This window comes from Stegodyphus dumicola, chromosome 3 (genome assembly GCF_044657685.1).
Source record: "Stegodyphus dumicola isolate Sdum_Otavi_A_Nest chromosome 3, ASM4465768v1".
Lineage (NCBI taxonomy): Eukaryota > Metazoa > Arthropoda > Arachnida > Araneae > Eresidae > Stegodyphus > Stegodyphus dumicola.
Genome location: NC_140770.1, coordinates 82,525,799 through 82,540,709, shown reverse-complemented (window position 1 = coordinate 82,540,709; position 14,911 = coordinate 82,525,799). Strand labels below are relative to the sequence as shown.

At 31.0% G+C, this 14,911-nt stretch overlaps 1 protein-coding gene across 4 annotated transcripts in view; it reads right to left on the bottom strand.

Moving 5' to 3' along the window:
* Window positions 1-14,911, bottom strand: part of LOC118192375 (histone-lysine N-methyltransferase 2C-like) — a 284,640-nt gene that overhangs the window by 114,283 nt on the left and 155,446 nt on the right. For all 4 annotated transcript variants that reach the window (XM_085813029.1, XM_085813032.1, XM_085813031.1 and 1 more), the window contains exons 40-41: window positions 7,825-9,048; window positions 1,184-1,497 (exon numbers count right to left, since the gene is read on the bottom strand). In XM_085813029.1, the coding sequence (XP_085669155.1) occupies window positions 1,184-1,497; window positions 7,825-9,048 (1,538 nt within the window). The remainder of the gene's footprint in view (window positions 1-1,183; window positions 1,498-7,824; window positions 9,049-14,911) is intronic.

Here is a 14,911-nt window from a genome sequence, read left to right as displayed (position 1 = left end):
ATGACAAGTAGATTAGCACATGCTTATAAGTTATCGCTGCAATTTATAACATAAGATATTATAACATAAGAAATCAACTCTAGTGCAATTTCCTCCCAAAAAAGATCATCAATTTGGCTAGTCATACAAAAAGCAATTACCTTCTTCAGAAATTTATCTTAGAAGAATGGAACTTTCTGTAAATCACATTTACACTAATAATTATCATACTATTATTAAAATATGTAAATTTTAATTTATTATATAATATTATTAGTAGTAATATCTGTTCATAAATATTAAATAATGTAATTAAAAACTATTTCACTAAGTGACAGGGTGACATAGACCATTAAATTTTTCAAAATATTTAAAAACTGTATGTCATTTTTTATGTTATTATCTTCAACCCAAATTATTCTAGGTTAATCTTTTCCTGGGAGACTAAGAGATGTATACCCCACACATTCACTCTATTAAATAAGTCTAAAAAAAATTTAGTTTACTATGGAAATTGGCTCTAGTGTAGAATTAGGTGCCCCTTCGATTTGCGACAATTTTTTTTAAATTTTGGCGATGAAACTTCAATTCTGGTTACCATAATAGTTTTAACTTTGTTTTAGCTTCCTGATTTTACTTAAATGAAAATAGATTGATTGTGTACATGGGCAAATTTAAGGCAGTGCGCAATACTTAGTTTGTGCAATTCTAGGATGTTTTTTTAAGTGAAAACAAGTTGATGTGAACATGGACACAGAGTTTATGTAATTCTTTGACTTCTTATTTTGGTTTTGTGTAGCGGCCATTTTGAAACTGTGCCTTCCTGGCGCCGATCTTGGCGTCAAAAAAGAATCGCCAAAAAACAAGGGGCACCCAATTGTAAACTTTTACCTGGAAATTTAAAATTTGCCACTTAATGTAGAGCAGGAAATGCCAGAACATGCTGATTTTCTTTTCTGTTCCTTCCTGAGTGAAAAATTGACTAAATGGCTTCATACACGAAAAATTAGTCTTTATAGCCCACATGAAAAGATTAATGAGATTCTACTGTGTTACAAAACCACCTAATAGCTGAAGAATAAGAAACTTATGATGCACTTCTATATAGAAGCATCATCAAAAATTACAACAATATCAAATACAAATGAAAATAAAATCATATCCCATTTTATTTAAATAGCACATAGAACAATTTTACACTAACCTGATCAAGTTGTTTCTGCAATGTAGCCTGTTCCTGAGAAACTCTCATAAGTTCTGATGAATCATTTTCAGTCAACTCTGATCCATTTTTTCGTAACTGGCGTTGTTTAGCATTCAAGGCTTTCTTGACTTTTCTTAACTTGGACACTTCAGTCTCAAAATACTTTTGTTGAGAAATTATTAAAGCATGCTGCTGTGAGAGATACTTTTCATAATTGATCATCTTTAGCTTCTCTGGATCAATATTCGGGTCAGCAGTTTGACTAGAGGGTGTGGATACAAAACTCTGGTTGAAAGTACGAGGGATAATATTACCTATAAAAAAAATTTTTTTTTTTAATTTAAACTGAAATTTCATTATGTCACATAAAAAAAATACTAAAATTTTAAAAGTTTATGCAAAGGGAGATATTAAAAAAAAATAACGAAAACCTAGGAAAATAAAAGAAATTAATATTTTCATCTGTTATTTTGCTGTTTTTGCAAAACTCAAACTTATAGACTGATTACCTTAGGTATTTTCACATCATTTCTCATCCAGCTTTATTATAAAAATGTATATCCTCTTTTAGTGAATATTTATGAGACAAAAATGTATTCACATTACTTTTTAAAGAAAGCATATTATATTTAAACAATAGCAAATTAGGCATAAAATATATATTACACTTCACAGAAAAGTTTTTTTGAATCAAAAATATTATGAAAAATTACTGAGAATTTGCTTATTCTCATAATTGAAATATATATCACTTCAGAGCCTCATAATTACAATTTCATTAAGATGAAAATATTTCCAGTTTAAGAAAATTTTTCTGTGATTATTACATTATGATTTTACAGCAATAAAACTATATTATAATATTAACACCATCAGTCAACTTGACCAATGTGTACTTATAGGTGATGTGACCAACGTGCATAACCAATGTGTACTTAATGATAATGTTCTGATATTGGCAACACTGGTTGATTTTGCTGTTCCTTACTCACAATACCTTCCTCTCTCCCCTGCCCCTACCACTACCCAGAATATTGCTTAGTTTCACCTGGAGCACTGATATGTGCTGATGTTTTTTTGTTTTGACAGTCAGTCAGGAATACCGTGTGTGTTCTTTACTGTTATTTTGCTGTCTGCGAAAATGACCATATGTGTCCCTTTATGTATATTGTGCTAAATCTTTGGACATAGTTTGAGGTGATATTTTACAGTTTCTCAGTGATATATTTAGTTTATAAACTCTTTACAGTATGTACATAGTTAGTGATTATGTACTTTTCGCATAAAATGAACTGTCCTAGTACTAGTAAAATTTTGTCAGTGAACAATCCAGATTTTGAAGATATGGTACGCATGATGTTAGAATCTGAGTAAGAAGTGGATGATGTTGATTCAGTAGTGAATGACTCTGCACACCCTGACTATGTAATGCATAGAAGTGAGAAAGAGTCAAGTGGTTCCAGGTCACATGATGACAAGCCAATGCTAAAGATTATGAGAGTGAATTGAGTAATATAATAAATAGAGTAACCCTAGATGCTATGATGCCTACATATTTTCTTGGAGTCCTCCAAATGCTTGGACAAGTAAACATCATCCTAGAAATGTAAGGGTCCAAGCCCATAATATTACAGAGGCAGATTACCGGGGATAATACGCCTGCACAAGCTTTATAAGACAGATCTAATAAAACAGATGTTTGGCAACTTTTTTGGACGCGGATATTATTTCAAAAATAGCTACCAACACCAATGCAAAGTTAGCATTCGTTAGTGAGAAAATCCCCGCTGGGCAAAGTAAAGCCAACTACAGAAACACCAATATTGATGAGGTAAATGCTCTAATTGTTTTGTTTCCATTATCCTTGATTCTAAAATTCAATGATGAAAATATAGAGTCACTCTTCACAAAAGATGGGTTTAGCCTCTGAATTCATAAAATGCTCTAGTGGAGTCTTTGAGATTTGATGATGCTTAAACACAAGAGCCCCCTCCTCCGAAAAAAAGACAAAGCAGTAGCTATTTCAAAAATTTTTGACAAAATCATCAGCAACAGGCAGGCTGTTTATCGTCCTTCAGCCTACATGACCACTGACGAGATGCTAATACCCTTTCAAGGATGATGTACCCTTAGGATTTACACGATGCAAAAAAAAAAACCCCGAAAGTACAGCATAAAGATCATGTGTTTGGCACATGCCAAAACCTCCTACTTATGTGATGCATGCCTTTACATGGGAAAAGGAAGTGATGGAGTTGGTTTGAGCGAAGGCGAAAGAACACTTAGTATACCAACATACTCAGCCATTTGTCGAATTAAAACTATTGAAAGAACTAACAGAAAAATGAACGCTGACAGTTGGTTTATGCTGCATAAGACTGGAAAAATTTTGTAAGAGGAAGCTCATTTTCATACGCATCTTGAAAAAGGACACACGTTATATACCAACTGAATTCCTCCCTAACAATGATTGACGAGTACTCTCTTACAGTGTATGGTTTCAGAAATAATGTAACACTTCTTTCCTTTGTACCCAAAAAGAACAGAGCTGTTTGTCTCCTATCTAGTATGTATCACACAAACCAGAAGAAGGAAAAGCCAAGAATAATTGCATTTTACAACAATACAAAAGCCGGTGTCGACCTACTTGACATGAAGTGTACGGTTTTCTTTATTCAAAAAGAAAAACTAAACGGTGGTAACTAGCTGTTTTCCACAGATTCATAAACACACTGCCAGTGTAAATGCATACATAGTATACTTGTGCTACACAAGATCAACCAAGATGGCATGTCTTGGTTTTATAAGAGCCTTGCTAAGAAGTTGTTTACTCCTCATCTTCGTAAGAGGATTACTGAAGTGACTAATCATCCATGGGACTTGAAACAGGAAATAAACCAGATCCTGGGAAATAATGCTGCTACCCAGGTAGAATGTGTGCCTGATGATCGACTCCAGAAATGGAAAATATGTGATAAGTGCCCACCAAGAAGTGACAGAAAAATGCAGAACAAATGCATCAAGTACAACCTCTCAATATGTGGACAAAGTCAAAGAAGAGCATGTAATGTATACGACTACGTATGACAGTGCAGAAGATTGTGTGCGAGTGTGAGCAAAGGAACTGAGGAAGTTTGTGAATTTTATATTACACCAATATATAATATGTCAATGTTTGGTAACAACAAGTTTTCTGGTTTTGTAAACGTTCCAACATTTATTATCACTCATGTTTAATAATCATTGTTTGGTAATTTAAATGTCCTTTAATTTTTCATTACCTTACGATGTTTTTTAGTCTAAAGGGGCTTTGTCCCTGAAGGACTATTGTTTTCATTTTGCGATTTTGCATTGAATCACTATAAATGTCCATTTCACTTTTCAAACTGTTGTCACGAAATGTTATAGTCCTGCATTATATTTGAAGAAATTAAATAATGAAAAATCTACATAAATCTATGCATATTTCTCGCATTGTGATAAAACAACGGTACATAGAGTCATCGAATTTTGAATGACGTAATCTTCCTACGAATATGGGCATATGGAAGACCAAATTTGGAATTTGTTTTATTATTGATTTCATAGTTTGTAAAACTTTAATGAATTTTTGATTAACAAACTCAAGGATTTCAAAGCGAGCAATGGCAACACCCTACCGGGGGGGGGGGATTATCTCCAGCATGCGGAACTGTGTATCGGAAATTCTAAAGATATGCCCATTTTAAAATTATTTTACGACATTGCTATTGAACTGAATTTTATGGTTTAAGTGCAAAGAACATGATATTTAATAAATAAAGGTAACACACAAAACATTAAAAAAATGCCCCTTTGGGCATAATTTAAAATCTGAAACCTTTCAGATTTTTTTAAATGGTAAAATAGGTAAAAAAACATTAAAAATGCATACAAAATAAATAATCATGCATGCAACATATGGTGAAAATGAATACATGGCCTTTGTATTAATGAACATGTATTTTTATAGGTGTTAATAACATATTTTTAGCATTTGAAAACTTATGAAGTACTAGTTCATTCAGCATAGTTATAAATTAAAGAATGTAACACTAAGAAATAGCAAAATGTATCTCTGACTGTAAAGGGGGGGGGTTAATTTAATTTTAACCAATGTCTCGAGACAAGCCAAAAATAACTCAAAAATCCAAAATTTTGAAATTATATATTTTAGCTGATTTTTTCCTATATTTGAGTCAAACTTCTTGCTTTTATTATTTGTAATGAGAATAAACTTTTATTAAAATACCTATGGATTTTTAAGATTTTGTAACAAAACAAAAAAATTTAATATTTGCATCATTAAAAATATTTTTATAATTATAAATAGAACTTTTACTAAATATAACTAACAGAGACTAGGTACATGTAGAAAATATTTAGGATTTATTAATTTTATAGAACTGGCTTTTCAAATTTTAAAACTAAAAATGTGAATACTTGCATTATTTAAAAATTTTTTTTAACTATATATATATTTACCAATAGTAGTTGTGAAAACAAAGACCATGGTACATATACAGTAGAGTCCTACTCATTTAACATGCCATCGGGGGGGGGGGCATCATCATTTGGCAATAAGAACTACAGGTTGTGAATGTTGTCATTCCCCCCCCCCTTTCGTTATTACTGACTCTACTGTGGGACATGCCCAGTTACACTATTACTCGTGTGTCTATCATTCAATGAAGTGCAGTTTATCACTACATGTAACAGACAAAAACCACTCAGTTTGTCTGTTATTGTTCATGCACGTCTGTGTGCTGTGCATCTGGCAAGCAGTAACGTGGTGTTTAAAAGTTAAAATTTATGCAAGTGCAGAACGAATAGCAATGAAAAGAAAGAAAGTTAATAGTAGTGATGGAACAAAAACTTGAGGTACTTAATAAACAATGCAAAAGATAGCTGACAACTTTGGTGTTCATTAAATATCAGTAAGAGACTGAAAAAGCAAACAAATAGAATAAGAAAAATAGTATGCATGAAGAATTATGTAGTGGAAATGAAAAAATGAGTGAAGCTTTGTATGTTCTGTTTATACAGTTCAGAAACAAAGGTGTGCCTATTTAAGGAATATGTTGCGACACTTGATGAAGCATGGGTTTATTTGGATGATTGCAACAAGAAAAGAACTATTTATTACCAAAAACAAAGAGAAAAAAGTCTACAAACCTGATTCCGTTATTGCAAAGGAAATTTCGACATTTCCAGCGGGAAATTAAAACTAAGAAAACTGGGGAAATGTTAAAATGAACTCAATGTACTATCAAGAAAAGTTTTATATTCCATATTTACGATAGAAATTCCTTTTCTTTATCCCAATGGCTTTCAAAGAGTGACACTTTATCAAGACACAGCAATAAGTCATACTTCAAAAAGTATCATCACATTCCTTGAAAAAAATGAAGACTGATATATCTATAACATATAGTACAAATTTTCAACATATTCCTGCAATATCCCTGACCTTTCACCTATGGATAATTGCACCTTTGGTTTCTTGAAAAGAGCTCTTTTTAAGCACAACTCTCCACAATTAATGGGCTCTGGAAAGTAGTGGAAATCAATATCCCTGGAAATTTTACAAAAAGCCCTTCTATCATGAAAATTATGATGCAGACTTATGTAATTCAGAAAACAAAATATCAAATCGAACATTAAACAAAATACTCTTTACATTTCAAGCATTAATTAAACAGCCCCAAGCCTTTCTAAAAATGTGCAAATACCCTCTATACTATGGTAATCGGAAAGTATCAATCTGGTTCACAGTACACAATATCTACTATATCCCATTCAAAGCAATCCCTTTCGCCTATGCATTTATACCAAAGGTTCCCTCCCCTGTGCTCGAACTGTTTTAAAATCCTTTCTGTCAAATTTCTTCCAAGACTCATGGAAAATTTCCTTTTATTGAAATAGCAGACTCAAAAATGATGACTAAAAAGCAAGTTTTAACTGTGAAAATAGAAAACGTCACATAATGGTATATGAAATGAATATGGAAGTTAAAAAATAGTGGATATGGAGAGCTATATTTACTGTATTTTGGGGCAAAAATTTACATATACGAAAGTGAGTACAGCTACTGTTGCAGTCCACATATGAGTTCAGGAATTTATTCAATAATATCGCAACAATAGCTAAGCACAAAATCTTTGACTTATCAATGTGTTACTCATTAATTAAAATGGATGACCAACAACAACATAGTAAAACGTCAAAGCACTATCTGCTTTCGTTAAACATTTTACATGACAAAGGTGATTTTATGTGCATGTGTATTTTAAATGAATCATTCCAGATATTTTTTAACTACAGTAGTATAGAATAGGCTCTAAACTATAATAATTACATAAAATTTGAGAACATAAACCAATTTTAAATTAAATATTAATGCTTGAAAATAGGAAACTTTTCCTAAATTTTGGAAAAAAAAAATCTCTTTAATCTTCTAAGTTAAATAATCAAGGGATACTGCAAAATTATTTTACTTCATTCAGATCATGTAATTTAATTACATTAATTCATTTAGCATGTAAAAAATAGATAGTAATATTTTTTAATGAAAAAGAAACAATTTAAGTTTTTTTTTTTTTTTTTTCTTTTTTCCCCCTTACCTGTTACAGTCTGGTTTTTCTGGGCTATTGCAGATGCAGGTATTGAACCTAAAGGCCCCAATACTGTTGAGACAGGAGTTTTAGTTTTTAAATTTTGCATTACTGTTAAAGGTCGAGAAGCCAAAGGAACAGATGCATCTTGATTTTGCCACAGTAATGAATATGGAGGAGGTCCAAAATTATGCACACCAGGAGAAGACACTCCCACAGAAGGAGATACTGCTGTTGGTAGGGAAGGTTCATGAGAACCTAGTAGAGTTCCTGGACCACCAATACTGTCATCTGGGGGGCCAGAGAAAACATCATCTTTGAGTCTTTCAAAATCAATATCACTCAACAGCGCATCACCATGTGGAGAAATAAGTCCTTCCTGGGTCTGCCGTCGTTGCTCTCTCTTTTCTTGTTCTACTAGTTCTTCAAGAAGAAGTGGTTGTTCTTGCAGTAAAAGTGGCTTGGCTTGAACATTTGGAATGACATTTTGCTGAGATAAAGATAAATCTGGCCGAATGTTCATATTGATATGAAGAGGAAACAAAGCCTTATTTTGGGGATGGAGAGTAGCATTTTGTTGAGTCTGATGGGTTCCAAGTGTATGCTTAAGAGTAGTCACCATTCGATATGATGGTGGAGGCAATATCTGTTCAGAACACCGTATTCCAGAATGCTGAGGAGCTAAATTCTGAGATGCAGGATTGAAAGACATAGTTGGAGTCTTCTGAATGGAACAAGTTTCAACAGAACTTTTTTCCAGTTTTATATCAATGCCAGGAGAAAAAGTTTGGGATGATAAACTACAACTTGAAAATGTCTGTTTAGGTTCCTCTTTAACAGTATTCACAACCTGATCTACAGTAGGACTGTCTACACAACTTTCTAAATTTTTAGCCTTAAAAGAATTCTCAAATACCATATCAGTTTCAAGACCTTTTTTGTTAAAATCTAAAAATGTTTCATGCAAATGAGAAGATTTAGATTGTTCCATATTATCATTGCACTTCTGATTTTCAACACTTAAATCTTTCTTATCACTACTAGAAATTTCTTGAGGTAATAGGTCTTTTTCTTGTGTATCCTGCTCCTTAATTACATCGTCTTCCAATTCTTCATCTTTATCATCTAAATCTAAATGCTCATCTAAAATATTACTTTTCTCTCCCTCACCTACGAGACTTTTGTCCAATTCAGGATCAGCATATTCTAATATATTGAAGTCATTACCAAGCCCTATTACAAATATAAAATATAATTAGTTTTTCATATCAGAGACAGAAATGAACTTCAGATAATATTTTGATACAAAAATTCAGTTATAAATGAAATTATCATCACTCAGGAAAAAAGAAGAGAATGGATAGATAGATGAAAATTTAAAATCCATGTGAAGTTTTTCTTCACATATATGTATATATATATATATATATATACACAACAAATATACAGTACAGTCAGTCGTCATCAAACCATCCCCCCCACTGGTCAGTCAAAAGTGACATAAAGAGCAAATAACGGTAAAAGCAGATTAACAAAGCTTTTTATATTAATCAAGGTCAAACATTCTAGAAACAAAATATAACTTAGATACACTCAATGTTTATGATTATTATTAAAAATACATTTATGCAAATACTATTTCTAAAGTCACACTAAAGTGCTAATTAAAAATTTAATTGCTTTACACAAATCAAAATAAACTAAAAAATTTACTTATTATTTTATTTAAAACAGACCTAAGTGAACGTTTGTTTTAATACTAGTTTGTTACTTTCCACAATTTTTTTTTTTTTTTTTTCAATTTTTCTCACTATTTTGACACAAGAAATTAAAAATCTTCCAACAATACTTTACATGTCAGCATTTGACCTAGTTCTTCATCAATGGACTCAGAACAGTCTAATTTTTTATTTTAGAAAAATATTTGGCACTAAATTTCTCCAAAGTTCCTGATTACGTCACTGCATGCAGATATATATTCTTTAAAATCAAATTCTAAACCATGATTTTTAGTTCATAGTCTCACTCTCCTCCAGATTAGCTTCTGAAGAATTTATTTTGAAACCTGCATGAAGCAACTGGCAGTAGTTTTAATGGAAATTATGCTCTTTCTGCTATGCAAAAAACTGCATCAAGTATAGTAACAGAAAAGAAGAGTTTGTCATCAAGAGCAGTCATTAGAAGTTTTAGAATGAATGCAGACGTAAAGTTAAGGAAATTCACAGTGTACTTTAAGGAAATTCACAAAGTACTTTAACCCATCAACGAGCCCGCCTCTCGGAACGAAATGCTTTGAAAACGGCCGCGTTGTCAGACAACAAACCCCTCCAAAAAAATCTCTTTCGTTTTCTGAAATCTCTCTAAGATGGCCCAGTCTAAGGCAGTATGTTTGCTTCCCCTTAGTGTGATGGATAAGCCATAAAATTGCCTCCCCGGTATTGAATGGTTTGCGTTTCGTTTCATCTCCCTCCTCTTTCTTTGTACTAGTAGCCTGTAGACTCGTTTCTTTTAACATGTGAAGGCCGAATTTTCCGAAATCTTTTTAGAATTTTAGCTTCCAAGCTTGTAAATTTTCAATTATTCGACATGTTTTATTGGGCAGTATTTTAAGAAAGATCATTATTTATTTTGTTACACAATTTTTTACTATTTACTAATCTATTTTATTTAGTTTTAGTAGGCCAATTTATTTTTGGAAATTAAATTTTAATCCATTCTTTTACCGACTGTTTTCATCACATTATAAGTCCATATATATTTACGATGAGAGTACAATATTTATCAGAAATTTTTGGAAAATTTGGCATACGTATTTATATTTTAGCGTTGAATTTTTTCCACAAGTTGTTCATTAACAGTCGAGCTCATCCTCGTAAACGCTTGATCTTTTCAGCATGGAAATGGCAAGCAATAATCTTCCTAATATTTTTCAGGATTTTATACCAATTTCTAGAATTTTGGTGGTTTTCTACAAATATTTTGGGTACGTTTAGCCATTATACAGTTGCTACTAATGTGGAATTTAAAGCCAAAAATGTATTCCTTCGTTGATTTGAGAGACCACATTTCGAATGTAAATGGAAGTTTAAATGAATTTGATACAATCTTAGCACAGACTAGAAGAATTATTTCTCTGTGTTGGATGGATTTTTCTCACTTTTCTGCATTTGATAGATTAAATGCATAAAGCAAACACGCACAAATAGAATTAAAATAAATTTATTTAAATAAATTTCTATTTTCATTTAAAATTTGTCATTATTAGCACCTCCCACAGTTTTATGCAATCATAGGATTTTCCTAATTCTATTAGGTCGTTAACATAATTTCAAGGCCGAATAGAAAAGTGATAATATGGAAAGACTATGTCTTAAGTACCAATAGCCAAGTATTTGTAATTAAATAAAAATAAATATTGAATACCAGCCGCTTTTTTATTTATTTTTAGTTATATAACAAAAGATAAACAAAAATACTATTACATCTAAGAATTATTTAGTAAATTATTTTGCTCATGTTATATAAATGATGAAACACGGTAAAAATGTTTTAATGATTGAATTCACCGTTAAAAATCAAACAAACCCCAAAATTCCTTTTTCCCAAAACTTCGTAAAATGTTTTGATTAAATATGATTTGAATAAGTTTTCCAATTCTGTTTTGAGTGATATAAATGAGGATATAAATATTATTAAATTAGGATATAAATTATTATTAGTAATAATTTTTGTATTATAACTTAGCTGAATATCGTTTACCACTAAAAATTATATCTAAAAGAATTAAATTTTGTAAAAGAATAAAAAATATAATTAACTGTTCAATTATGTCCTCTATGCATCTATTTATATAAAAAAGGAATCTGGCTAGGGAATTTACGACTTTATATGAACTAAAAATTGGTATCTTGACAAAACTTGTCAGAGCATAAAAAGCGTATATTCTGTGATATTAGTGTATTAATCATACTTCTGTATCCGTAAATGCAGTTTATAATTACCAGGATAAGTATCATAATGGATTTTATTAAAACTGAATGCATTATCAAAGTATGGCTCTTTATCCCGTTAAGTATTGCTTGGGTCGTAACCAACACGAGTTTTATTTTTGAAATATTATTCCAAATAAAACAGGAAGTGTTAAACTATATACATTTTAAACAGTTTTACTTTTTTATATGCATACAAATGTTAAGTAGCTTTAAATTGTACTTCACTTCTGAAACTTCTGCGGTATTATTTTTAGAACAGATCAAGGACTTTAAAGAACAAGTACATTTTAGTAATATGCAACGCTAATGATATAGTTCAAATGTTATTGAACAACTGCACGATTTGTAACTGGCACTGGAAGAAGCAAAATTTATCTACAACTTTCCCTTTCTTCCCAAATTCGTCTGATTAGCAAGGACTGAATAGATAATTGTAAACGTCTTTGCTAAAAGTAATAATAATCGGGAAGAATCCTTTCTACCCCTGCCTCCTGGGAAAAGAAAACGACTTGGAAGGGAACCTGACCTCCGCAGGCTAACTGACACTAAGGTCTCCAAAGACTATTTCTAGTCAATAGAGTTTTTCCATTGTAGAAATACTCATTATCTAGAGCTATCTTTTTTTCTAGCCATTGTAAACTACAGATATAGTGGGAAAAAATTCTCATTTTACATAATTTTCGGATAATTACATTTTATGTTAAATAATTTTAGATTTTGATTAACGCAATCAATGAATATGGCAGAAAAATAGTTTGTTGTAAACATTGTAAATTTCAACGTTTTTTTAAGTAAAGATTTCAAGTAAACCAAACCAAAGATTATTAAATTAGTCTTATAATGTTTACTGTTTGGTTTTCAGTGTTCTGAATTTGCATTTTAAAAACATAATTTAAATAATCTTTCTTTATGCTAGTCGCTTTTAAAATGTTTACCTATGTAAACACTTACTAATGTTTAATGTAGCAACTTTGTACGTACTTAACGAAAGACTTAGAGGAATTTATAAAGAAAACTAGTTCACATGGAAAAAAATCACAAAATCTTCCTTACAGCCAACGTATTGACCAGAAACCAAAACCAGGTCAAAATACTTAGATCATCTCTTTTATCCACATAGCCATTGGTAAACTTTTCAAACTTATACTTGTTCTTATTTCAGTTATAAACAGAAATGTGAACACTCAGATACTGCGCTTGTTAAAGTTAGTACAGTCTGCGGCTGATTCTATATCTGCCGAGGTGTTTTCGAAAAAAACTTGAAAGATAATAAATTATGTTACCTGCTGAGTCATTGAAATATTATATATTTGTTTATTGAAACTGAAAATTTTTTAATTTTCTATAAAACTGCAATGGAATTATTGCATTGAGTAATCTTCAGTGTGATGCAATTAGTGTCCTAAATATAAAAGTATGTAAAAATCAAATTGGAAATTGCAGCAAATCAGTCCCTAGAAATATGCTATGCCTGTATTAATCTAGTAGCAATCAATTATTCATGAACATTATAGTATGCATGCCATATAACAATTTGTCAGCAGTACAGGAAACAATTTCGATATGCGTGCCTTTTCTTTTAACATAGTTTTTCTCTCGTTACTTTTAAGATAAACATATAACTTGAAATAGTTTTTCTTCCTCCAGCTTTCACTTATTTACTTCTTAAAATATCTCCTCTAAAATCAGAGTGATATTATCAACAATTTTTCTTTATTATATAAATATAAAATTTATCCTTTATTATATAAATAATTGAAATGCTTAAATTTGACATTCTAATAAATATTTTATAGTAGCTCTCTGAAAAATTTAACTTCTTTTAAAATGTATGAAAATGAATTAAATCGTGTATTTTTTCCAGTCTTAATGATAATAAAATTTTAGAATCATCAGTTATATATCCGTATTAATTATGAGAAATTATCTCATTCTTCTTTGAGCTGGAAATTGCTCAATGGAGCTTCTTTCAGCTAGAATTTGAACTCAAGGTGTAAGTGATAGTAGATCGGACTATCAGTCAAAATGCCTGTGGTGCGTATTTCGCTGATAGGATAACGGATGTTTCGTGTTTCCCCCCCCCCTCGTAAAAACGCTATGTCTCTTCAATGGCACCCCAACGAAAACATGTCAGACGATAATTCGTTAACACATGAATTATTCTGACAGTGCCTCGTGCTTTTTCTCTCTCGCCATTTAAATGAAACAAATAATAAAGGAATTATGTCATTCTCACTATCTTGTTATAAATGGAAGTCCTTCCAGCTAGAATTTGGAAGACCTCCTTATTAGAAGCACAATGAAGGCACTGCTGAATTTTCGCATTTCTTGCTTCGAAAAAATCCAATGTATCTGCATGGTATCTTTCTGTTTGTGCAGCATTCGAAATTATTCCGCTTTCGCAAATTTTTCAAATTTACTTTTTCTTGCATCGTTTTTCCATTTGTCGTATATTGATAGGTGAAACAATGCAGATTTCTGTCTATGTTCTTAAGTTTTCGTGTCGGCAGAAAAATATACTGTCACATTTAAAATTGGTTTTAATGCTGAAAATGATTTGATTGTTTGGTTCTATTTTTCCTTTTTCTTCCTTTAAAGATTTATTTTTCTTCCATATACTTATTTATTTATTACATTTTAATCTAATAGTCTCCCAAAAACTAAAGCGATAAAAAAGTTCTTTGATTCCAAGATAAAAGAAACTTTCATTATGCTTTGAATTTCTTCAGCAATCTTTCACCAGTAGGATTTATTTTCTTCTTTCACCTAATGATACTATGTGATTCTATATCTGTATATGTATGTGTGTGAGTGTGTCTAATGTTTTAATTGATATATATATGTCATCAATGATATATATATATAATCAATGATATATATATATAATCAATGATATATATATGCATTCATATTTTAGCATATGTATATATTAGAATGCATATATATATATATATTTCATTTTATAATTTCATTACACAAAAATTTTATACCTTAGGGAGTATATCGTTTATAGTAGATTTTGGGAATGCTTGAATTTTGAGTGAAAAGGAAAGTCAAGATTTCTACTACTTTACCCCGTTCAGTGCTTTCTCTTTTACTAAGGA